The following is a 25765-nucleotide window of genomic DNA, read 5'->3' on the forward strand; positions in this document are numbered from 1 at the left end:
ACACTGGCTACTTTTGAATCATAATACATGGAATTGATTGTGTTCTTGACCCCTGGAATTTACCATTACTGTTTAATAATGCTTAAAAAAATAAATACAGAAGAATAAAATATAAGGAAAGGGCGGAAGAGTGACCAAAACCTCCATTGAGTTTAGGAAAGATGGTGATAAATGCAGGCATGTAGGCAAACATGAATTAAAGGTTCTCAAAGATATTTACAGCAGCTGGAAAAACTTCTGTGTGGCTGAATTAAAGCTGTGTGGTTCATGAAGTTACTGACTTTGTCACCATTGCCATGGTGCTACTGTTGTCATGGTGCCAGCATCACCGGGTAATCCTTTGAGGAACAGCCTGTTAAGGGTTAAAGGGTTTTCTTACTTCAGGAGAGCTGAGCAGAGTCCACCTATGAACAATGTCCCCTTAAGTATACTATAATGCACAAACTCATTGCAGTGTCTGCTGATTTCATAGACTGACAGTCTCCAGTTAAGTTGTCAGGGAATGAAAACCCTTAGGCCATGTCTGCACTTTGGTCAGGCTCTGAGGGTAACGCAGCAGACATGCTCAAGTTAGCTTTACACTAATGGGCAGAATTGAGCACAAAACCTATTTTACTTTCCTCCTTCTTCCAATGGATTTCACTTAGAATTGTTTCTTTCCTTTCTTTGGGCTGCTCCGCTTTTCAGGCAGGAGCATGCCATTGCTCTTTCCTTTGGGAAGAGCCACTGTTGTGATGGTTCAAAGCTAAAGCTTCATTACCTTTCCTTGAAAAAGATGTGTGTCTACTTAAAATTCTTCCTTGCGAGTGTATTAATTAGCAGTGCTCCTTCAGCGGGTGCATTATGACCTGAAGCCTGAAGGTTAAACAGCATATTTTGTAATGCTTTTTCATTAGTAACTGCAGACCAGAGCAAAATTGAAAACTTTCAGTTTGTTTCATTGTATTGATTTAAACAACTAAATTAATACCTAGAGGGAGGAGGGTTTACGGGAGAGTTGGTCATAGGAATTTTGCCTGCATTTGCTGTATCTCTTTTTTAACCAGAGATTTGCTTTGGCATTGCAAAAATGATTTGCAGAAAGCTTTTGAGCTTCTAGAATTGATTTCACAGAAAGCCTTGTCATTGTGATAGGCAATATACTTGAAAGTTGCCAGGAAAGTTCTTTTTTTTTTCTGTGGTGGATCATCCCCAAAGCTGGGCTAAAGTTAGAACCTGCATGCAGAACCAGTTTTTCAGATAATTAATTCTCTTCAGGATGGAGGGGGGGCATCTCCTGTTCACAGTATCTGCACCTGTTAATGGTGCTTCTTTTTGATTGATGACCATGGGGACAAAATAGTGGTTTGGTTTTGTTTTTCTACATGGTTTGTTTGTAAACTTTTCCCCCTGTACTATTTACAAGCAATCCAATTGTATTTGACATTAGTTCTAGTCCTGAACTACGGCCAAGCCACCCTGATGCCCGATCCCGTCAGATCTCGGAAGCTCAGCAGGGTCAGCCCCGGTTAGTACTCAGACGGGAGACCTCCTGGGAATACCGGGGGCTGTAGGTTCTAGTCCTGAGGACTTCACTGTCACTGTCCAAGCTCGGTCAGTCGTGGCAGATGAACCTTAGGAGCAAAGGGTGAGGCCAGTTCTGCGCACGCTGTGCCTCACCTAAAAAATCCACTGCGCAGGCTGGAAGGGCACACCCATGTGGGGAGAGCCCTTCCCAAATCTTCGTTCACGAAGCCTGACCATGATGATGATGAGTTCCAGTCCTATCCTGTATTTCTTATTGAGGGAGGATGTGTTCCATATTTGTCATTTTTAGCAGTGATTTTTGCTGCCGGTGGGTGGCAGGTGTCCAGTGATGGTAGCAGCCTTCCACAGTCGCTGAGCTTACTGGTGGTTGCTGGTGCCTCTCCTTGTTCATTGCTGTCTTTCTGCAGTTTGAAACCTCACAGTCAACACTTGATCTGGGAAGATCTCCTCTCAATTCTGCCTTATTTCAAAAAGACTTCTCAGTACATGTTGGACCAATTCAGTCAGGGTTTGGACAGGGGAGATCCCAGTTCCTCAGTCTTCCTCCATGTATTTGGCTGTCCCAGTCAATGCCTTCATCTGGTCATCTGTTTCTGTAGCTGGTGGATGTCTGTGAATGAAAGTATTCTTGCAAAGGTATACAGAATTTACCCATCTGGCAATGTTTGGTTGCCTTAAATTTGGATATAACAAAGCTGAGGAGAGCTAGCTGGAAGTGGCTTGTAGACCAGCTGACATGAAAAATGTATGTAAATAAAGAGGAATGCTATTAAATAGCTTAGAAAATTCATGTCAATTAATGAATACAGAAAGTGGCATTAAAATATTAACTATTCCTTTTTTTCTATTCCGAAAATTTTTTTTGTGTTATACTTCCATACCTGACATAACATTTGTGTGCATATATGTATGTATGCTTACTCTGAAGTAAACACATACACAAAAGACATGTAACTCCTGAAATCTGAGAAATTATTTCAGTGGCTGTCCCTCAAGAAACCAAAGAGTATGTGTTGTTACTGACGTTTGCCTGCTGTAATTTATACCTTTTTGGTAGTACTGGATTATCATGATTTAGCTGTTTTCAGTGACATTAACAGCAATCCATTTCTCTGGTGATTTTTGATGATTATCTTAGTGGCTGGTTAAACCATGCAGAGGAGGGACAAAACAAATATTTTGTCTATAAAAAGCTTGATATTGCTTTAATTTCAGCAGTAGAATGAAAACAAAGATTACATACATCAGAAGCTTTTTCCTGATGTTTTGAGAAGATGGCCTGATGGTAAATAAAATGATTTATTTTGAACAGTGAGTGAACTTGATGAGCTGTTTCACAACACTGTCTTTGGAAAAAATACGCGTTTTTGTAAGGACAGAGGTTTTGGCAGTTTGGGGAAGTGAGGTTACACCAGTGGCTTTGTGTACACAAACTAAGGAAAACTTGTAAAGTATTCTGCATTCACTTACAGTGAGAATTATGACATTTAACCTTTTAGCAGTTTAAAAGTTTCAGAGGAAACATACTTTTTATGTGGTATGTACCAGTATAGTGGTAATATTAACAAATCATGGTCATGTCAGGACTAAATCCCCCCCATCTTTCCATTTCAGATAGGAAGATTAAATCAGAATCTAAAATTTGAAAATACGCTTATCTGTGTTCTTGGCTATATAAACAACATGTTCCTGAACAGCTCAGAAATGCTAGATATTCAAAATCTACAGCCAGCTCTGCAGCTTGAAAATCTTTGTCTACAATAGTTGTAAAGTCAGGGATGAAAGGGATCAGTGATAGCTTGGTCAAGCATGACACATTTACCTAGCCACTGCTGGCTAGTTTGAACCAACCAAGATTTGACATTCTAGAGGATATGGTATAACCACAGCTGGTTAGTGGAGAAGGCAAGGTGGCAAAGAATGCAGAGTTCCATGTTCCTATATCTCCCAGGATCCAAGTTTGCCATGGACCAGAAACTCTTAGAATGCCATCTCCTGTCTTCAAGCTAAATGTCAAACTTACCAGAGGTTTCTGATGTTGTGTGTTCAATAAAAAGATTAATAGAGAAGTTGGCTTAGTGGTGGTCTTGCCTGTTCCTAAGGTTTGTCAGCAAGAAATTCTCCAAACAGCTTGTGTTTTTTATTTTGTAATCTATAAATCTATAAAACTGAATTAATTTCTAATTAAAAAATAAATTCAATTTCCCCCCATTTTTTTAAAACAACATTTATGAAACAAATTTTACATTCACTTCTTAATGTTTGTTCCTGTCTGACTCTAACGTGATTAGGTGAAGGGAGGAGATCATTCATGTCATGAGTTGTGCAGTGGTCTATCAAAGTTCCTTGGGAACTCTTTAATGCTAGTGATAATCGTGCCTCCCTCCACTCATGAATCACTAAAGCTACAAAAAAGCAGATGCATGGGAGCACATTCTTTCCTATACCTACTTTTTTCCCCGTACAAAGTTGATTCTGCATGCTGGATTTGTCCCTACTGTGCAATAGGTTCTTCGACTCATTAGGATGTTCCTGCTTTAGGCATTTTAATCTTATCCAGCACTTCAACTCATTGTTTTTCTGGTTGCCAGTAATCCAGCCTGATAAGGGGCAAACTCTGGAGCGCTGGAATTGACTCCCTTCTTCTCTTTGGATCCTGAAATGACAATGTAAACAATGATGACAATGTGTGGGATGTTGTATGGCTTCCAGGCCTTTCTTGGGTTCCCAGAATGATGGGGATGCCTGAAGTTTTAACCCTTTTATGTGGGCACCTGAATTAGGGAATCTTCTCCAACCAAGAAGTTGGATACCTCATGACTGGCTGAGTTACCCTCTCTTTTTTTCTCTCGGTTGGTTCTTGTTCAGTCCCTGTCCTAGGATATTTATTTGCTTGGTTATGTGACTATTCAGGCCCAATCTTCTGTGTGGAGGAGACCAGCCCACTCTCCTCTTATGCACAGACCAAATTCCAGGTAAATATCCATCACAAGAATAGACTTATTTCCTTCAGTGGTGATACACACTGTAAAGAACTAGAACTAGGTTTGATTGAGATAACAAACACAGCTTGAAATGCCAAGACTTTTGATAATTTTTAAAATTACTTGTAAGTAACTCAGTGATTGAAACTACAGAAATAGTTGAAATCAAATCAGATAGGTGTTAGTAAAGTGTTCCTTTAAATGGATCCTGTTTCCAAAGTACAGTGGAATGACACATTAAACTTAGACTGATTTATTTTAAGAAATAATCTTTTAACCTTTTTTTTTTTTTTTGGTGCAAGGAAGGATTTGAACTGATTTATCAGGAAAAAAATTCAGCTCACGTGGAAATGTTTTGTTAAATGATGCTCCACTTGAATTTTTTCCTAATCATGGAAAGCTGTGTCAGAATTTTGTAAGAAACTTTCAGGGTATGAATGTTTTTAAAGTAGCTTTTGCAATTCTACGTGGTCATGATTTCTTTAAGCAAGTAAGTAGGCAGAGTCCATGGAGCTGTTCCTGTTTCTAAAACAGTTATGTTCAACCATCCAGCCCGTATCATTTGATAGAACTAGTAACTGTATGTCAAAGTAAGTATATTACCACTAACTAAAATTTTGCCTTCTACTTCTTAAAGGTTCAGCATCAAAATATATTTGGAAATCATTAACTTTAGCTTGCCCTTTAAATTCCTTTCTTTTGTATTGCAAGTTCATTCCTTTCCCAAAGCATCTGAATGCCTAGGAGGACAACTGTGACCTTTAAAGTGGAGAAAGAGAGATTACTGCACTTAGCTTGTTGTGATTTTGGGGTTTTTTTAAAGGCCATTCAAAACATCAATGTAGGTGGGTTTCTTTTTTCAAACTAAATGTGCACTTAAAACAGTTCAGAAGATGCTGAAATGTACTTAAAGGAAAATTACCTTTGGCAGTATGTCCCTAGATTTTAGATGCTTCCCCTGGAAAAAATTATATAGTTAGCTTCTCTGAAGACTTGTTTTTCATTTTTAAATATATTCCTCTCTCAGATAAACAATCAAAGGTAGACATTTTAGCAATGTGTTTTCCTTTTGGTTTGTTTTGTGGTTTGTTTATTTTTGCCTTACACACACTTACTTCATGCACTCTTCCAACCCACATTTTGTTTGTCTTTGGCACTGAGATGCTCTTACATAATTTTAAAAAAATACAGCAGTGTTCAGCTATAATAGTCCAAAAGGCGACAGCCTGCATTTTTGCAGAGGTTTGGGATGATTGCAGTAGAATGGTGTATTGTTTTTTATAAGGCCTGTTTTCAGAAGGTTCTTAAATGCCTGTTTCTCTGCTGTTGGCCTCCTCTCAAGTTTCTGATAAACAAGACACTACAAGGGAGTGGGTGACACAACTTTAAGTTGTGCCACTTCTCAAATACAGCACTTCAGTTTCTTTCAGGAGGAGAGCTTAAAGAAAAGAATGCTCTGTAGATACCACAGCTGCCATCCTTCATTAGTTTCTGTTTACATGCTTGGTAATTAGTATTATATATTTTTATGTAATGAATTAGCGTTAACCTAAAATAAGCTCAGTACAGTTAATTCTACAAGCATTCACACTGATGTAAATGAAAAATAGTTCCTTGTAGGTCAGTGCATCTACTGCAATGTGTGTAAGGGGAGAATTCAGCCTGCTAGAACAAAATGTGACTGTGTTTTAGAGTGCTGCTTTTGAACTGATGGATGTCCAGCCTTAGAGCTGTATTTAGGTAAAGTGCAAGAAAGATGCAGCTCCAGAATGGTTAACTTCCACTGTTTGGTGTAGATGTCAGCTCTCTCTGGCTGCAAATGACTATGAATATGCACAGTTGCAGTATGATCTTATTGTGTTTTGAAGAATAACTCTCTTCAAAAGAGAACAAGTTTGTGGCTTGTTCTTTGTCAGTCTCTTTCGGGTGCATATTATTAGTTGTGTTTGCTTATATGTATACGTAGGAGGAGTAGAGCTGATACATATCTTTGATATTCCCTTGATATGGGAGCTTGCTTTTTCTGTTGGCTTGAGCATTGCCCATGTTGTACACTACTGTGGTTGGAAGTGTGAAAATACTCAAGTCAGATGAAGTTCATATCAAGAGATGTGTCTGTGGCTGTATTGATACCAGAAATTTGGTTACTGTGCAGGAATGGAGTGTCTGCAGTCTTGTGGGATCCTGTCTGGATCAAGTCCCTGTTCTGCTTCATCCTGGGCTATAGGCAAATGGAGAACAGTCAGGGTGTGATTTATGGTATTGTCTAGGAAGAAAAAAAGCCATCTGCACGCCTGAATTTTCCTAAAGGAGGAAACATCCCCAGAGAGGTCAGAGGAGGTACTCATTGTGTAGTCCCCATCAGGCACTGTCACTCTTATGTGGTGCATACTGCTATTGTGTGGTCTCACTGCTAGCTTTAGATTATTGTCCCCTCTCCCCCCAACTCTTACAATGGGGTTGGAGAAATGACATTCAACCACCTCTCCTTCATCTGCTGCTGCTGCCTGTGGTCTTGCACTGATTACACTTCAGACAGATTCAGAACCTTTTGGTTTTGGCCTTTTAAAATGTGGCCGTAACAAATGTAGTAGGTGTTGACTGTTAGTCCAAGCTCTGGTGCACAGAATCTACTATCAAATGGCATTTGCTTCCCTACTACACATGTAGTAGTGTTTTAACAAGTAATACATTACAGAGTGAAGTTTCTGCTGTCTCCCCTGGGAGTCAACTAGGCAAATAACTATTAGGAAATCTTAGCTGATAATTGTTTAAATGTTTTGTTTCTTAATTTTGTCTTTTTCCTTTGGCAATTTTGTATTATTCTAAATAGTTCCTTTCATTCCTCAGTGCTTGTGTTTCCCAAGTATTTGTAAACCACTACCAAGTCTTCCTTTCCCACAGGCATTGCTTATCCTAACTGTTGACTGAAAATCAATCCCCCCATCTAATGACTCTGTCACTGTTCTTTGAACTCTTTCCATTTTACATTATCCATCTGGCAACAAAATGTCCAAAGCTGCACACAGGCTGCAGATGTGGTAGCTCTGTAGCTGCTGATGCAGGAATATGTATGTCAAGATGTAGCTGTTTCTGGGATCAGTACTAGGAAAGTATAAAGTCATTTCTCTCCAGCTTCTCTGCCCAGGACACCTTAGGGTAATGGGAGATTTGTGGTATAAACCTACTGAAGTTGTGGTTTTTTCTTTACCGTATACCCTCTTAATTCATTTTTTAAATTTTTTTTCCTTTTTCCTTTTAATACATCCATAAACACATTTCAAGCTTTCATTCTCCTCAGAAATACAAGGCTTTCTGAATCTGGGATCTGACTGCTCTCCCTCATCTGTCGTTGGCAAGTAAAAGCCAGCAGGCTTCTAGGCCAGGCCAGCTGGAATGTGTAATAGGGGATCCCCTGCTCTGGTTTCCTGCCCTGTGTCTGCTGTGTCCTGGGTTCTGTAGGAGTCAGAACTGAACTGTGGTGTGTGACCATCATACTGTTTGCTCCATTGGTTTCCCAGCCTGATGTTTTGCAGCATGATTTGCCCACACTTTCCCAGCAATACCCTGCAGTCAGTTCCTGCCCTAAGCTGGCTCTTGTGTGCCTGTCAGCTGCGTCCTTTCCTGCTCTTTCTGGCCTGCCTCCCACTGGCTGGGGGAAAAGGAGGTGTCTGTATGTAGTCTCTGTACTCACACTGGGAAGAAGGTTGGGCAGAAGAGGAAGCTCTGTCTTCAGCAATGTCTTACTCTTTGTCATACACCCATGTGTGTTCTCCTGCTCACTGATTGCCGATTTTAGGTACTGCATCTAATCCTTAAGGAAAAAAATAAAAGAAAAAATATGACTGCACACACAGAAATGAAATTTTAGCAAAATCATTCCAGTTTTCATTTGTGATATCACAAGTTCACAGTGGGTTTTTTTCTTTTCGATTTAACAGGTTATCACTGCTATCTTATCGCCATTCTTCTTTGCCATGACTGCGAATGTACTAACAATTTCTTGGTAAGTGCCTATGTGAGCTTTTTACTTAACTGTAAAAACGAATTTCCACACAGTGCTTCATGTGGAAATACTTTAAGTGTCAAGTTCTATTGCTGCCTGTATTATTTTACATGTAAGGAGAACCAGGTGTGCAATGATGAATGCAGTACAGGAATAGAAGAGTGTTTCTCCTGCCTCTCTGGGAGAACACGGACATTTTGGACATTAAGCCCCACCACAATTCACTCAGCATGTTTTACAGCTGGGCAAATGGATGCAATAGGCAAATAAATGACCCATTCAAAGGCACTCTACAATTTAGTGGCGGAATTGGAAATAAAACACTGGAGTCAAGGTTTGCTGACAACATTGTTTTAACCAAAAGGGTGCATTCAAGTTTCCCTAGCACACTGTGTACTGTGAATACATAAAATGAAAACAGTAGAAAAATAATGATAATAAACTCTTTCCAAAGCTGTATCAGGATGTGGCCACACATTACAAATTACCCAACCTGAATTTTATATGTAATAATACAAAGGATTGGGATGCAAACTCCTTGGTCACAGGCAGTGGTTTTGATGTGTCTTTGTAAAGCACCCAGTGAAAGGAAATCACTGACCATGGCTGATGTTTCTAAATGCTTCTGCCATGCAAATAACATCTCAACATGGGGTTAGGCATGTGTCTCTGAGGATGGCTTTGTGACAGAAATAAAAATCTGGTTACTTTTGAAAAGCTTTAAGTTTCCTTTTTGTCCCCTTACAGTTTGATTGCCATCATAAAGATTCAGCCCTGCACTGAATGGAATTAGCATGTTCTTTTTTCATATGTGATAAAATTGTTAAAGAAAGAAGAATCTCGGTTCAAAGTGGCCCTACTTACATGTATGTGAATATACATCCCTATGTGTGTTTTAGGCACACGTAATCTCAAATGCTAAAATAAGTTATGTATTTTTTTAGCACTAGGAATACATGTGTGGCCTGTGTATGTAAGAGACTAAACCAGTATCAGTGCACCTACAACAGTCCCAGTCTAGACCTTTAACTTGCTGCTCTTCACCATATTTTACATGTGTTTGTGCAGGTCTATCATGTGTGTGCTAGAGGTAGGCTTTGATCATATGTATGTATTCACTGACACCAAAATAACATACCAAAAATAATGTGTACCTTTTTTAATGTGAGCACAGAGACCTGTGTAGTTGCACACATACCACTGCCCTATATGCACTTAAAGTTATATACATTATGAACACTTCCATATGTTTAAGAGAAACTTGGCTTTAGCCTTTGCCTTGGGCCACTGTTACACTTTGATTGTCATTTCAAAAAGAAAACTATTTCTTTTATTGTTTTGGGGGTTTTTTTATTTGAATTCTGGTTTTGCTTGTGCATCGGCAGTGCCTTGGCTTATCAGGAAAGCTCTGGAAATAGTTCGTTAGATGATAGCAGCTGCAAAGGACTCATGAGATCATTAATCACTGAGGATTTTAGTGTTGCTCCAGTGTGGTCATGGACAATATCATATGTTAATTTTTGAACGACAGGCAAATGCAGTTAGCTGTCACCCCACTATAAACAGAAGCTGTAGAATTTGCCAGATGGTAAATGGAAGGTAAATCAAGGGTTGGCATTTAGCCATGGTTCTTGCACTGCTTCATCTTAAAGATACAATAATGGTTTCTAGTGGCCTAGTAATCTGGACTGCATGGGCACATGGATACCTGAGATTTCAAATCCTTCAGAAAAGGATTCTTATTATGCAGGATTTGTGTTATTAAAGAACAGTTTAGATGCAGGCATCTTTTTACAGAATGGGGCTGGGCAGTTTGCTACCTTTCATACAGAATTGCCAGTCTAATTTTTAGAATGGCATGTCAAAGGTAGGCTTATTTTTTAAAGTCTCTGTTAAAAATTTGGCAAACTACATATCTACAGAAATGGGGAAAAAATTCCAAGGGTCTGTTGATTTTAGGTCTTCCATATGCAGTGCTTTGGGATTCTTTTCTTTAGGATAAAGAATATAGTATCCAACCTTAGTTTCCAAAGAATTTAATGGAGAAAGCATGTTTATAACCAGAGCTGAAGTCCAGGGATGACATGGGGGCTAACACTCTCCAAATAAAAGTGCTCAGAGGTTGTTAGTGATTGCAATCGACCAGACTCAAGTGGTTTAGACCTTTCTGAAAAACTTGCACCCCTTGCAGGCCTTTGTTGCTTGTTGGTACTTCTGCACCAAAGGTAGTCTGTTTCCCCAGTGGACTGTCTAGACTGTAGCACCTACTTTCCAGGGCTGTTTTCTGTGTATTTGTAAGATATTCTGTTGTTGTTATACAATATTTCTTCCCTCTCAGGAACAAGGGCTATTATGTAGTTTTTAAAACAGCTCACCAAAACTATGATTTAAGTGAATGTAATGCTATTAGGCCAAAGAGCCTTCAGCTTTACATGTCCATACCTTTTTTTTTTCCAAGGAAAAAAAACCCCTCTTACAAATGAATTTAACAGAAGTTTGTTTTGTTTATAAAGTTCATTAAGGAGCTTTTCTGTTTCATAAGCTAATTAAGCCATGAGGCCAAGATGAAAGGTCAGTACACTTAGCTTTGCAATGTTATAAAAGGGGAGAAGAGTCGGCATCTTACCAATATTCCTGTCAGCTGTGATAGATACCAGAGGAGATTTGGGGATTATTAACTATTGCATGGATTGAGTGGGTTGATAGCATATTTCAGTGAAGATTTTTGCAAAACCATTCATCTTGCTTCTAGACTGAGTCTTGGAGAGAAGCGTTTGTGCTTTCACTGTGCACAGGAAGGAAGCGCTTGGGCACGTGTGCCTGTTTTGGATAGTGCAGGATCTTTCACCAGATTCCTCACAAAGAGGGCCAAACAAAAGAATTTCTGCTGGCCTCACTATGCCAATGGAATAACACCAGAGCAAAAAGTGTTTCTCCCAAATTTCCTTAGTCCCCAAAACCCAGGCTTTACATCTGCTCCTGACTTCATCAAGTGACAAGTTTTTTGGACAGAACATAAACAGAAATTGCAAGAGGGAATCATAAAGCTAATGAGGTTCAAACTCTCATGCCTTCCTTTTCTATTCTTGCTAGTGTGCAGCTATTGTTGTAACTAGGGGCAACCTTGTCTATTTAGATTTCTGTCTGTGCATTTTCACTGAATGCCATCAGCATTAAAATACAGGAAAAGCCATTTCTGATGACATCAGTTAAATAAGACATTTTGGATTTCAGTCTTTTGTTAGCAAGACAGATGAAAAAATCACTTGGGTTACTGTCTCTAGGTTGAAATGTGTTTAGGTAAAATAATACCTTTTTTGTATCAAGTAGAGGGACTTGCCTGATGCTAAATTTGTGGTATACTTTGTTTACAGCCTTGTGATCAGTGGAGTTGGAGAAGCATTGCTTGTTTACACTGAAAGGACAGGCACGTAAAGAGGAACCAGATCTCACCATCTGGAAAAGAGCTGACTTGGAGCCTAGAGACACTATCATGAAAAAAATGCAGCAGCAGGAATGAAGAAGTGCAACGAAATACGAGGAAAGGATCTATTGTTTTTTTATTAAGAAAGAAAAGCTATGCTATTAATAGTGCTGGTAAGGGAGCTGCATAGTTGGCAAGATAATAAGGAACCTTTGCCTCAAAGCACAAGACAAATTATATCAGATTGATGTGGTAAAGGAAAAAACTGCACTGTCTCATGCTGATGGCTCTGTGTGAGAACCTCTCAGTAGCAGCTTCTTGCACAGGGAACTAAACTCAGGAAAAGCAACATTCCGCACTGGATGCCCTCTGTTTTTTTTGTAGGAAGCTGACAGCAGATCGTACCAAACAATGTCAGAGCCCAGATCCTGCCATAAATTCAGGATCCGGAAGGATGGATTTTGTTTCCAACTGTTCTGTAAGCAGCAAGCTGCCACACACAGGTCTCAAGTCACGTCGTCTGAACTGGCATGGGGACTGAGGCCAAGGGGCGTCTGGAGATAATCCCCTTCTGGAACTGTGGCAGTTTGATAGCTCTGCAGAAAGGGAAAATCAGCAATAAATCTCAATATCTGTAGTGATTGCTCTTTGTGAATATTTTCCTCTCCCATTCTCTGAAATTTCTCTTGAACTCTGCAAATTTTTATCGGCTGTAGGAGGGGACATACTGTTCCCAGCCGTGCTTTGTTTCTTAAATTATTGCAAGGGGCATCAAAGATTATGAACCTTGAATGAATGTCTTCAAGAATGTAAGGCAATTAATCTCAAAAGTTCTTAAAATAATTTCATTTCTGATTGCTTAATGGGTGTTAGAACGTAGTCCTGATATCTTAGAGCCTGCAAAAGCAACCTATATGAAATTAATATTAAATGATGAGTTGATAAGATTTTGGAAAAGGTCTGCATGGGAAAAGAAACTCCATAACAAATCTTTAATGAAGAGAGGGACTTGTCTCACATGACATTAGATATATAAAGTGTAATCTCTTAATCTAAGTTGACAAAGTCAATGGAAAGAGAGGGGTGCTCTAATGGAGATGATCCCTCTGGAATAGTATGTATATGTATGGCCAAACTTCGCAAACGAAGATTTGGGCAGGGCTCTCCCCACGTGGGTGTGCCCTTCGAGCCTGCGCAGTGGATTTTTTAGGTGAGGCACAGCGTGCACAGAACTGGCCCCACCGTTTAAGTCCCAAGGTCCATCTGCCACGGCCGAGCGAGCTTGGACAGTGACAGTGAAGTCCTCAGGACTGTCTACAGCACCCAGTACTAACCGGGGCTGACCGAGGCTGACCCTGCTGAGTATCTGAGATCTGACGGGATGGGATGGCAGGGAGGCATTGAACTGCCCGGTACGGTCTCCACTGAGACTCGAACTCACGACCTTGTGATCAGAGTTCGGAGTGCTCACCATTACACCACGGGACCGCCTCTGGAATAGATTGCTGTGTTAATATGGCTGAAAGATTCTCCAAAAGCATTTACCTCTCTGTAGATAGAAACTAGGTGACTAGTCTAGACAAGACACATACATAGCCTTTTCAAGGCTGCAATTACCAGAGGATGTATGCTTCAATCTAACAAATTCCACCATCTGGATTGGATTTCAAATAAAACACCATAGTTTAACAAAGAAAGTGAATTTTACAAATATTTGCAGTGAATTTCTGTGAGTGGAGAGTTTTAGGTAAAGATTAGTTGGTTTTCAGAAAAAGAGAATGCTGTACTTTAAAAAAGAGAAGTTCTGTATTGTACCTGAGCTTGTCTCAGTTAATCACAAAGGGTCTGTTTATACTGACATGTTGTCCATCTGTGTTTGGTCCCACTCTGGCTTGAGTTTGAAGTGAGCCATTTTTTGCCAGGTGGTAAAAGTCAGGGTTTGGAAGAAAGAGGAAGAGAGAGATGAGCATGAAAGAAACAAAATGCTTGAACTTGAGCACTAGTCCTGAAACCAACCTGAGGCACATGGCATGGGAAGTTGAGCCCATACTTATACCCAGTGAGCCCTGACACAGCCAGCCATGGATCTTCATGGCTTTCCAGTCTGTAAAGTCAGAGGAAAGAATGGGAATGATGGCTGCAGCATTCTGGCTTTCCCTGGACAACTAGACCTGCCAGCCAGTTGTGGCAATGCAGTAGGATCCTTGCTGTGCCACCTTTCTGCTGATTTTGAAGTGAATAGTGACCCTAGGAGACCTCATGAAAGAGTCCCTGAGTGATTGCCGAGGTTTTGCAATCATAGCTGGAACCTTTGCTGTGGGAAAAGCTCATCGTGTACCTCTCTTCTTGCATAACTTTCAAGGATAGGCTGCAGTCTGGATTTTTTTTCTTACCCTATTTTGCCTGTGCTGTTCATAGCAATGTATCAAAACCCAGAACACCCATTTGCTTTCTTGCTGGTGGTCTCAGTGGAAAGACAGTGGCCAAACCAGCAGCCAGGATTGCTGTAGCATTTTTATCACAGAGGGCATGCTTGGGGTGGCTGCAGGAAGTTTGTTTGGCTGAAGAATTACACTGTACAGGCTCTGGGAGGGAATTTAGTCTCTGCAGCTACTGAATTAGTATCTCTCTGCATAGTAAGTCCACTGCCTTTTTATTTAACTTCATGAGTGTTAAACAACACTGAGCTGTTTACCTCTGCTTGCATTTCTGTGTGCCTTAGTGCAATATGCTTGCATTTCTAAGACTCTGCTTGAGGTAAGTAAAATAGTGCAGTTTTAAATTGATTTCTGTGCAAGCAAATCAAAGAAGCAGGGTTAAAAGTGAAGTTGGTCTCCTTTGTGAAACATGACCGGGAAGAAGTACCCTCTGAACCGACCTGGACTGCTTCAGGTGAGGGTGACACCTGCAGACCAGCATGAGGCCCATCAGTCTTGCTGAAGACTCAGAGTAGGGTGGAAGTAGAAGTCAATCACCTTTAAAATCCCTCTTTGCATGTTTGGAATTGTCTCAACGTGCTAAAGGCATGAGTTGGCAACCTTCTTGCTGGGGCTGTCGCAGAGGCAGCGACAGAGCCTGAGTCCAGTCAGTACAGCATTGGGGGAGGGCCTGTGAGCCAAGGGCTAGTTTAGCGTTGCTAGCAGTGAGCTGTCAGGGGGGCAACCTGTTGCAGGGGGAAAGGTGATGCGAGGAGAGCCCTTAGGGGGCGTCTGGCTGCTGGAACAAGTGGTGCCTTTGTCAACGCATGTGTGCTGGGGTGGGGATGTTAGCTGCGAAATGGTGAGCAGCAGAAATTGATGGCATCTCAACTGGCAGTGCCTGTCATACAAACCTAAAGGTGAGCTGTGGGAGGGCACCTACGGGAAGATCCTGACTCCTCACCACTGCTCTTGGGAAGGGATGAATTCCCACCAGCAGCACCCAAGGGAGAAGAGACACGGAAAGGCACCATTTGGGTCCCCGGGTCCTGGCAGCACACAGCCCCAGGCAGGCAGGCATGCAATTGCAGCAGAGGGCAACTATGGGGAGGAGAGGCACATACTGGCTGCTTGCAGAGGCTGGAGAATGGAGGGGACGAGGCAGAGCAAACCTTGCAATTTCCTGAAGAAGCAGTGGCCTGATCTTGAATTCAGCCCTGACTCAGAATAAGGGATGCTGCATGGTAAAAAACACACTTCAGGGCTGTTAAAGTGATTTTCATAGCAGAAAACCTTAGAAGTTCAAGCTTAAAATGTCTCTTGCAAGACTAGTGAACAGTTATGTTCAGTAATTCAGAGAGGGGATATGGAAGGGTGGATCATTTATGTCTAACTGACCTTTTTTCCAGTGAATCAAAAATACAAAGTGTTGAACACACAGCTCTGAGAAAGGAGGAATTCCTTTACGTTGTAAAAGTGAAGTGACACAAGTTAATGCCTGAATGCAAAGTGGTGGGTCTGTAGTTCATCTGATAGAAAAACCTCTAGCCATATCAGTATTCATCATTTAAGGAATTTACTGTCTGAAGACTCCCTAGTTCTTGGATTGTCAACTAGAGGGAAAAACTGGAGTGTATTGGGCTTTCTGAGAGGCAGCAGATGGCTGGAGGCTGTCCCATCCTGCCCTTTTCACATCTATGTCCTGAATAATGTAGTACCTTTTTGATCTTATTTTGCTTACACTTTTATTTTCCAAATGTCTGGTTTTGGTTTTTTTCCTAATCACAAAGTAATTGGTTTGGAACAAGGCTTGTATTATCTGCTGCAGTGGCACAGCTCATGCGTGTGGCTGGCCTTGGTCGTAAAGAACCCCTACTTAAATCCAAGTGGCACCGAATGAAGACTGAAACAGTAAAGCTGCTGGATATGAACTACAAGTGGATTACTAAAATGCAGGCAACAGAGATTTTGTTTAGAAACAATATTCTGGATTTGGTGGCTGTAACATAGCTTCCAGCATAAAATGTTATTAAATTAATTAAGTGAACCTGATACCACTGAAGTGATTCTGTTGGTGCTTATTGCTGTGTGGTTGTTATGCTTTATGCTGGCAGGGAATCTATGCCAGTCTTTCAGTACCAGTTTAATACATAAGCTGAAAATCTGCAGAGCAAGTGATCTTCACAAAAAGCAATAGGAAAAGCCTCTAAAATTATTTTTAAGATAGCACTGGACCTATTAAAACATTTGGTAAGGAATAGAATTCTGATTTACTATTACCTTTTTTAACACCTATATCTGAATTGGTGGATGAGTGTATATGTATTTATGTTCTTGTTTCCCACCCTCAAACAGGAAGATCTGAAGAATTCAAGAAATATGATGTCAACACAGGACGTGCATTGAAAAAGATGCTTTTGTGAAGTATTGTAGAAAAGTTAGTTCGTGGAAGCTGCACTGAATGATGAGGAAAAGTTTCATCCAGCATTTTTCTTTACCTGTAAGCTAAAGGAGATAGTGGGTTGAAGAAAACTCCATGGCAAATTTATCTTGCCCAGAGCAGAAGCTGAATGAACAGCTTTCAAACAGATCATTTGCTACTGCAAATCAGGCGACAGGTTCAGTAAGAAACTTTAATCCTTTTCCAGAGGATAGACACAGGGACAAGCTCATTTTGTTTGAAAAGAAGGCGTGGGTGAGGGGAAGGAGATTGGGGGCAGTACTGAAAAAAATTGAGGCTGAAATACTTTTGTACAAAGAGATAAAATGGGAAGAGATTTGCTTCTGAAAAATGTGTTTCTTATTTATAGGTTTGGAAGGGGGTTTGTGGGTTTGGGTGGGGGGTGATTAATTTTATTTTTGTTTGGTTATGTGGGTTTTTTTAATTAGGGTATATTATAAATATATGTCTATTTAGTCCCAAAAACGAATTAGAGGAGCCCATGAAGGTTGTGTAACTCTTTCCATATTATTTGTCTAGTTTGAGAAGCTTGACCCTTTTTTAAACTATGCTTTGAAAGTGACATTGTGTTAGCCTTGATATGTTCTAGAAAATGAACTGTTTTTTGCAATAATGCTGGTGGAAAGGTTCTGCTCTCTCCTTGTTCATTGAGGTGGGGAGTGTATCTCCTCCTTATTGTCTGGGATGGGAAGCAGTCACACAGTGCTCTTCTTTCTTTTAATAAATGTCTTGGCTTTCAGTATAGGTGGGAGTAGCAAATTGACATTGGTTTGATTTGACACCATTCTTTCTTTAAGGTATACAAAATCTCTTTAAAAACCACACTGAGAGCATGCTTAGTATATTTTTTCTTGTGTTCTGTCATTAAGATTTAAAAACATAGCCCAGAACTTGTTCAGCTGTGAGCTCATAGCCCACATGGAGAAGCCTGTGTATAGAAGAGTAAAATGGGTGTGAGCCTCTCTCAACATTCCAGCCAGGCAGTGGGTGAAATCCCATAACTGCATTCTCAGACATGACTGTAGGAGACCCTGCAACTGCTCAAGCTTTTCTGCTTGCTGTTTGCATCAGCAGTCCCATAACTTTTATGACTCCTCACAAATGTCATTTTGAGAGGAAAGCAAACTTTCATGTCTACAGATGAGCCTGGGGTAGAACTAATTGCTCCAAGGTTCATGTTGGTTCTAGTACTTGACCAGTACAACTTGGGAAACAAAAGCTAGGCCCATTTTTCTGTAGGAGTTTGATCCCTGTTTACACTTAAACTTCTGATTTCTGTACCACAGCCAGTGGGGAAATCTGGTGCACCAACACGTTTGTTTATGCTGGAGTTGCAGGCAACCAGTGCCTTGTGATACCATGTAAGAACAACACCTGCCTGAAGCAAGCTGGCTGAATAAAACAACCAGCACAACCCCTTTGAAACTGATAAGGAGAAGGGTTGATGTTGCTTGGAGAAAATGGTTATTCAGGTTGAGAAACTGGTCATGGGGCAATGAAGGTGGAAGGGGAAGGTGGAGAGCTGGGAATGCTGTTTGCCATGCATAAGCACAGGAGTATCACGAACACCAGATAGACTAACAAGAGTGTTGGAGTTTCTGCTAAGAGGACTGTGGTTCAAGCGTGAAGTTGTTAAGTAGAAATGTTTTGGAGGTTGGCAGATGCCCGCTGTGAGAACTGCTGTAATTAGCACTCACATCCCAAAAGCAGAAAGCATTCGTTGATGGGGATGGGAAACTCCTCAAGGCAAATACTTCTCAGACCTCCAGAAGGGCTTTCTGCTGTTTTCAAAATCGGTTCTTTGCCTTCTCAGGAAAGGGGTTCCTGTGCCAGTTACCACCACAAGTTCACAAGTTAGCAAATTAAGTTCCTTTGGAGAGCAGATAGAAGACATTTTAATGAAGACCCTTCATCCCCATAAATCTCCAACCCTATGGGCAGTCCAATGCCAGGAAAAAGATTATCAGCATGTTGCCAGGGATGCTTAGTGTGGTCAGCCCTTACAGTGAATTTCTTCATTTAAGCTGAATGACAGAAGGGACAACCCTGTTCATTGTTAGTGGAGATCAAGCTGGAGGTAATGTATGTGACTTCCGCAGGCATTGCCCTGCATCTCGCCTGCCAGTAGTTGAATGGCCTGGTCTGCTCATGCAGCAAACTTCACCAGTTAGTAGAGAACATCCCAATAGCTCTAGTGTAAGAGGCACAATAAATTTTATCAGGCATGAGCCAACAGCATTTTCTCTTTGCCATTCTGCTGCTGGTTGTCCCACTGCCAAAGTCTGAGATCTGCAAATCACTCCAATAATGACCACTCAGAAAACACAGCTGAACTTTCAAACATTATGTTCCTTCAGGCTGAAGTTAATTGTTTTCTCTCATTTAGTGTCTCCAGTTATGGTCAAAGAATTAGGATGTAGGATAGACACAGAAGCTAAAAATTTCAGCAAGATTGCTTTTATTTTTTTATTATGGTTGTCTGTTCATACTGTCTTCAGCGTGGGTGCTTCTTGGGCTTGTTATTGATGATGAATAAGAACAGACTGTGCAGAGATTAACACAGATGGTTGTAGCCTCAAGACTTGATGAGCTGTAACCAAAGAAAATAAATCTCTACTTTGAAGGAGAGCCTTACACAACAGAATTTCATGTGGCTCAGCTGTATTCAAAGTGGAATATTAAAATTGCTGAGCAAAGAATTGAATGGCTCCTTTTGTGAATAGCTGTCTGTATGGGTAAGTTGCTTACCACAGACTCTCAGATGGAAAAAGCTTAACTATATTGTTTTCTTTTGGGTTAAAGCAAACAAACAAACCCATAACACAAACCCTCTGTGATTCAGAAATGTTGGAGAGCAGCAGTGTAATTCACCAGAGCAAATGCTGAATTGCAAAGGCAGTGCCACTGAAAATTTTGGCAAAGGAACCCTTAAAGTCCTGCTACAGAAATTGGTGTAAAAGCTAGAAAATAAATTCCCCTTTCCCTTCAGAATCTCTCTCATGTTTTTTTTTACTCTTCCTTTTTTCTGAAAACATGACACAAAGGTACCACTCTGGTTCAAACTCCTCTTCGAAACTATGGAAAGACAGTTTTAAAGGAGTATATGCAGTGGAAAGCAACGGAGATGATTGTGTAACCTCTTGCTGCCAGCATCTGGAGCTTCAGCAGATCATGGGAAAACAGAGAGTTTTCTAGACTAAAGGTAGCTTGGGTACCCTGTTCTTCACCGTCAGTTAATAAACCACATCTTTAAACTGATGCAAATTAAATCAGCTCTATCAATCATGATACTCTCTTCACTTCATGTGGGCTTCAGGCTACATACAGCTCCTGTAAACAGATGGCTGTGCCGCTGGAAATGTCTTAGGCTGTGACTTCAGCTGGGAGAAAGAAAATATTGGAATATTATGTTGCATCAGCTCCCAGTCCACCCAATCATTTCATCCAAAGTTAAAGATCGGAAAGGTTTGGCAAGTGTTCGTGCTTCTTAGGGAGAGAAAGGGAACGTGCTCCTGAAGAGCCAATGTCTTTCCTTCATGTTGGCCTCTCTGAGAGACTTCATGAGCTCACTTCATCACAAATTCTTTCATGAGCTGGAGGTTTGGCAATCTTGCCTTAATAGGAAGGTAGAAAGTAGCCTGAAATATTTTTGACCACTCCAAGAATATGTTCCTGCTATAGAATTTGATCAAATTTTTCCATGTAACAGTTTAAAAACAAACAATAAAGCAAGATCATGGCATTAGATTTCATCTGGAGCATTCTTTAAGGCTTTGGAATTTGTGAGGGATGTTGGGTGTAGAATCCATTAAGTTTCCATTCATTGTACTGCTTTCATATCATCCTAACTTCTATAGTAGTCTTATATAAATAACTACAACTGCAGTTATTCCTTTATTGTTACATTGTTAACTGCAAAAAAATTCATATGAGGTCAGTATAGTTATTATATCAATCAGTGGGTTAAGAGCAGCAATTCTGCTTGTTTTTACAGCTTTTAACTTACTTATTTTTTCTGCTTAGAGATCCCATTGCTAAGCTCTAAGCTCGGCTGTGATTTGAAAAATCTGTTCAACTAGTTTACAGCAGCAATCCAAGTGGAGATGGGTTTCCATGTGCCTTGATGGTTTTCTCCAATATCTGATCGGGTCTTCAGTAGAGGCTACTATGGTGACTTCTCTTAGCTGTTTACCTGAGTTAAACTGCAGAATAATGTCTCTGAAATTCCTATCACTTTCTCAAACCTATTGAGGAGCACAAAAGTGCACAGGGGAGGCCCAGCTCTCATCAGATATGTCTCAGATCTTAAAGACGTGAATAACTTGGATGGTTAGCAAATTTAACATCACACTGATAGTTGTCATATTGTATATGCTCAGTTTTGCAAAATATCTGAACTTCCTGCCAGTGAAGAATATTTGAATTTCTCAGCTCTGTGGCCTTGCAGATGTTCATGCTCTCCTCCTTTTCTACCTAAAGATCTGCTTTGGGTCACAGACTGCGACTTTTTAATATTTGTCAGTAATAATTATGCTGTCACCATCAATTAAATTCTCCAGATATTTTTCTTCCTGGTCTCCTGCAGCTTTAATCTGAAACTTTCCATTTTCCTTGACACCAGTACAGCGTGAACAGAGTCCAATTTTCCATTAATGGACACAGCAGGCTTTTGAAATAAATCAGACAAAGGGTGGAGTCTGCAGCTCTGGATGCACCATGTGAAACAGTCAGCTAGACCCAACTCCCAGCACTGCACCAGCTTCTTTCTGTTTATCTTTGTGTTTATTGAAATAATAAAAGGTGAACCATAAGAGGGGGGAAAAAAGAAAAAAATATGCCTAAAGAGCAACCGTTAAGAGAAAAGCACATAACAAGGAATAAAAGAGGAAATGGGATCTCATAGTTCTTAATACATCTGCATGAGCCATAATTTCATCTGTGATATCTGAAATGTTCCTTGGAGAGTACATCTGACTGCAATGCCTCCTATGCTGCACTGATTGGCAGAGGTCTGAGTAGGCATGATGTTTCTTAGGTTTGAGGAAGTTAAAGATTCTGTACTGGACAAAAAAAATTTAATTTTTTTCTTCTGTGAGGTTTGTTATCTTAATTCAACTTGATTCAGTACAGCTATACAGGTTGCCCTGGAAGGCAGATGACAGCTTGCAGAGTTTTGTATTCAGAAAACATAAACGAACCTCTCTGGCTGCCATGGGGGATGAGCACTTTGCAGTTCTGGTGTTGGCTTTATGTGCATTGTCATTTTGCCCACGGAAATAACCGAGATGTTCGTGCCTTCCAGTCTCTACTGCTCTTTTGATGACGTTTCAAGATAGCTGGGAGGATATTGCTCTAGAAGATGGCATTAAATATTGAAATGCTAACAACCTACTGATGTTTGGAAATGTGTTGGACTTTGTGCACCTAAGAAGTCTAAAGCTCAGTTGGTTAAAACTTGGTTGTAATAATGCCAAGGTCATGGGTTCAATCGCCTGTATGGACCAGTGATTTAAGAGTTGGACTCGATGATCCTTGTGGGTCCCTTCTAACTCAAAATAGTCTGTGATTCGCTAAAATGCCTGTGCTCCATGAGGAGAAATAGTGCGGTCAGTCTGGGGGGAGCATCACAAACATTGTGGGAGGTCAGAACAGAGACCAAGCCCTCTCTGAATAGCTCACTTTTGATCTTGAAGGCAGAAGAAACACAGCTAATGGTTGCATTTCAATCATGCTGTTAATTCAGCACTCTCTTAGTCTTCTCCTTGTGGAAGAGGAGAGACCCATTTCTTAGGAAGAGATGATGATGAAGATGACAATGATGATAATGATTATGAAGATGATTATGACAATATCATGTCAGTGATCATGAGTGAGTAGTCATTACTTCGATTCTCCTTTCCTTAGGTGGGTGTGAGTTCAACATGCCAGAGTTCTCCCTTTTTCTCTACGCATTCTCATTTGGACAACTGTGGTAATGGCCTCTTTCTTCCCTTTTCGTTGATGCTGTGAGTTTCTTTCTAAAGGAAGGCTGAATGGGTGGTGGGTGGGTGCACAGCTGGGTCTTATCCCAGGGTGCAACCAAGAGGTAGCCAATATATACAGGTGAGAACTAGGCCCACTGTGTGCTCCTGCCCTGCACTGAGGACAGAGCTGCATCTTTCCCAATTAAAAAGAACTGCACAAGGGAGTTTTAACAGGCAGGTGTTGATTTCTTCACAGTCTCTGCTGCCACTCACAACTGCAGGGCAATGCAAGGAATGTGTCTGGGGTTCAGGCTTCTGGTTAGATTTGTGCAGCAGGGACATCCAGCTGCTGGCAAGTGAGGAGAGGCTAGGCAAATAATGTGGTGTAGACCATTAATCCAACTTGGATGGTAGCAATTGTCATTTTTGATCTGAGTGGGATGAGACCAGATTAGAAATAAAAGCCTTTTATCTGTCTCTTTAAAAACTTACAGCTACTATGTTTCTATATGAGGTTTTTATTTTTTTAACAAAATAACATCCAATATTCATGCTCCTTTGGTTGTCAGCAGAAAATGGAAACCACACTCTCCCCTTGTTTTCTCCACATTTATAATTTTGTGAACTGTTCTTCCTTCCCTCACACAGTCTGTCAGACTGTTCAATTCTGCAATTCTTCTGAATCTATTCCTGGCATGTTATCTTGCCTCTGCATCCAGAGTGGCTGTTTAGTTAAGCACATGTTGAGGTGCGAAGGGCTAGGGGTGGCCCTCACAAATGTGTTGATTCACCAGCCAAGTACGGCCATGAGGGAGCAGCATGTAAGTCTTGTGCTTAATGTTTGGTAAGCTTGCTCTTTTTTTAAGCACTCTTGAAATTTGCCATCTTACCTGCTTTTTATTTTAATTTGGATGTATGTGATTCAAAGTGTGAGATAAGGAGAAAGAGCTGTGCACTCCCAGAGGTTCCTAACATGGGCAGAACTTTAGGGACCAGAATGAAGACCTCTTAATCTTCTGGTGTGAGGGACTAAAAGCTGATGTGCCTGTCATTTTTGTGCTGCAAAACAATGTCCTTTGTAAAACCCCAGCACAACCCTATGGGCAACATAAATGGTAGGGCAACAGAGGGCTCCAGCCTAAAGAAAAGCTTGTCTAAAGCTCAGTTTAAAACCTAAGAGAAAAAATCCCAATATTCCTCTCCTACATCAATGAACAGAATCCATTCCTGGTAAACCGGTCTTTGTTTTTGAACACAGGTGATTTAATACTGTTTTGTAAATAAACTCCTGTGCCTCTTCATCCTTTTGCTCTCCCAGTCAACTCTCAATATAAAAACCCTCCAGCTCTTGGTAAAAGGAAGCAACAGGGAACAGGAAGGTTTGCCCTTTGTGTCTGTATGTGCTTGGAAGAAAGGGAAAGAGTATAAAGGCTAACTCATGGATGCTGGTGCATTGAAAATGACGCGCTTAGGGCTCATGTCAGTGGTTCTGAAAACCTGGCTTGCACAGCTTCTTCCCCTACAGTTGTACCCACTGATGTTAGCCAAGGCAACACTTCACTGCACTTGGAAGCTCTTGGAAGAGGATTGGTTTCCTTGCCTCTACTTTCTCTTTTTATTATCTTGCTTAACTAAATGCCAGAACTTGGTTAAGAATTGCAGCTGCTACTGACGACCCACCTCCCCCGAGTTCACACATGGGAAGATTTCATTTTCAAGTTAGATGAAATAATGAGTTCAAAAAGTTATAGTTTGGTGACCAGTGAAATCTGACTGCAAACTAAAAGGTTTCTTCAGGTGTGAGTCATGGAGCATCTGTCTAAACAGTGTAGCAGAGGCGGTCCTAGGTGGTTTAAGATGCTGCTCAGCAAAATTACAGAGAGGGGTGTATAACAGGCTAGATGAACGTGTAGAAAGGGCAAATTATGACACTAGCTCATATTTAGCTCTTACTAAGGGGAGAAGATGTTTGCTCTCAAGTCAGCAGCAACTTTAGCAATTTCTTGGTTCACCCCTGCCTTGCTTTGAAGGTATGCAGGCATTTTCCAGGATCACAGTTCCTGCTCTTACTCAATATCACGCTAGAAGCATTGCTTCTCCTCTCTCACACTGTTGGTGCTGGTATTTGCTGTTGGGGTCTGGGCAAGGTGTTTGGGTGTCTTTGTAGTGACTGAAAAGCTGTCCTCCGAGCTCATCCAGACCAGCAAGCTCCAGGCTGAGGTGGGGGATCTTTGGCTGTAAGGACTCAGTGAAGTTGGTGGGAAGGATTATGGTTTAGGATTTCAGTAAGGCCTTTTTGCTTTGCATACAACATTCTGTGAAGCGATGCACCTGAAGTTCATTTTTTCCTCCCATTTCCCACTCTTCACTACAGTTTACAATGGAATGAGAACAAATGAAGTTCAAATCTGCTTCCCACACTCCTTCCCTCTCTTCCCAAAGGTGCAACTTGGGACAGATTTCATTCCCAGCTAGTGATGTTGCATTGTTACTGTGATTGCTCAGTCTCTCACCTCACTGAACGACTTTTACCTTGCTGTTTTTGTTGTTATTTTTGTGTTTTGGTGGAGTTTTTTAATGTTTACTGTGAGGCCTGGTGGGAAAATCCTTCAGCATCATGGGAAGGTGTAAACATCTAACAAACTACTCCTCACTGCTCCCACAGAGGTCTTATGCTGTGAGCTCCGTATTTGAGGAGGCTGGAGCAATGAGTTGAAGTTGTATCATTTAAATATGTTACAAACCATCCCAAAGAAGCCACTGCCTGTTTGTAAGTAGTTTTGGAAAATGATTGCTATTTTTCTGTATGTTTGTATGTTCTGGGATCTGTGTAAATCATTCCAATGCTTATATTGTCACAAATAAAATTTACAGTTGAGGGTCTCTCGAGTGATGGGTGAAGGTAGGGAGCCAAATCTTTTCCATAACTTTACTAATGTGGAATGAAAATTCACAGTAAATGGGTGTTGTTTGGGGAGACCAC

At 40.8% G+C, this 25765-nt stretch overlaps 1 protein-coding gene and 1 pseudogene across 5 annotated transcripts in view; both read left to right on the plus strand.

Moving 5' to 3' along the window:
* TMEM241 (transmembrane protein 241) overlaps nucleotides 1–25748 on the plus strand; it is a 71298-nt gene extending 45550 nt beyond the window's left edge. For 2 of the 5 annotated variants that reach the window (XM_071554672.1, XM_071554674.1), the window contains exons 14-15: nucleotides 8453–8517; nucleotides 11892–16410. In XM_071554672.1, coding sequence (XP_071410773.1) covers nucleotides 8453–8517; nucleotides 11892–11952 — 126 coding nt within the window. In that variant the 3' untranslated portion in view covers nucleotides 11953–16410. The other 3 variants (XM_071554676.1, XM_071554677.1, XM_071554675.1) reach the window with 3 other exon arrangements.
* Nucleotides 1441–1556, plus strand: LOC139671745 (5S ribosomal RNA; annotated as a pseudogene).
* Nucleotides 25749–25765: the final 17 nt, after the last annotated feature.

The sequence above is a fragment of the Pithys albifrons genome, chromosome 4 (genome assembly GCF_047495875.1).
Source record: "Pithys albifrons albifrons isolate INPA30051 chromosome 4, PitAlb_v1, whole genome shotgun sequence".
NCBI lineage: Eukaryota > Metazoa > Chordata > Aves > Passeriformes > Thamnophilidae > Pithys > Pithys albifrons.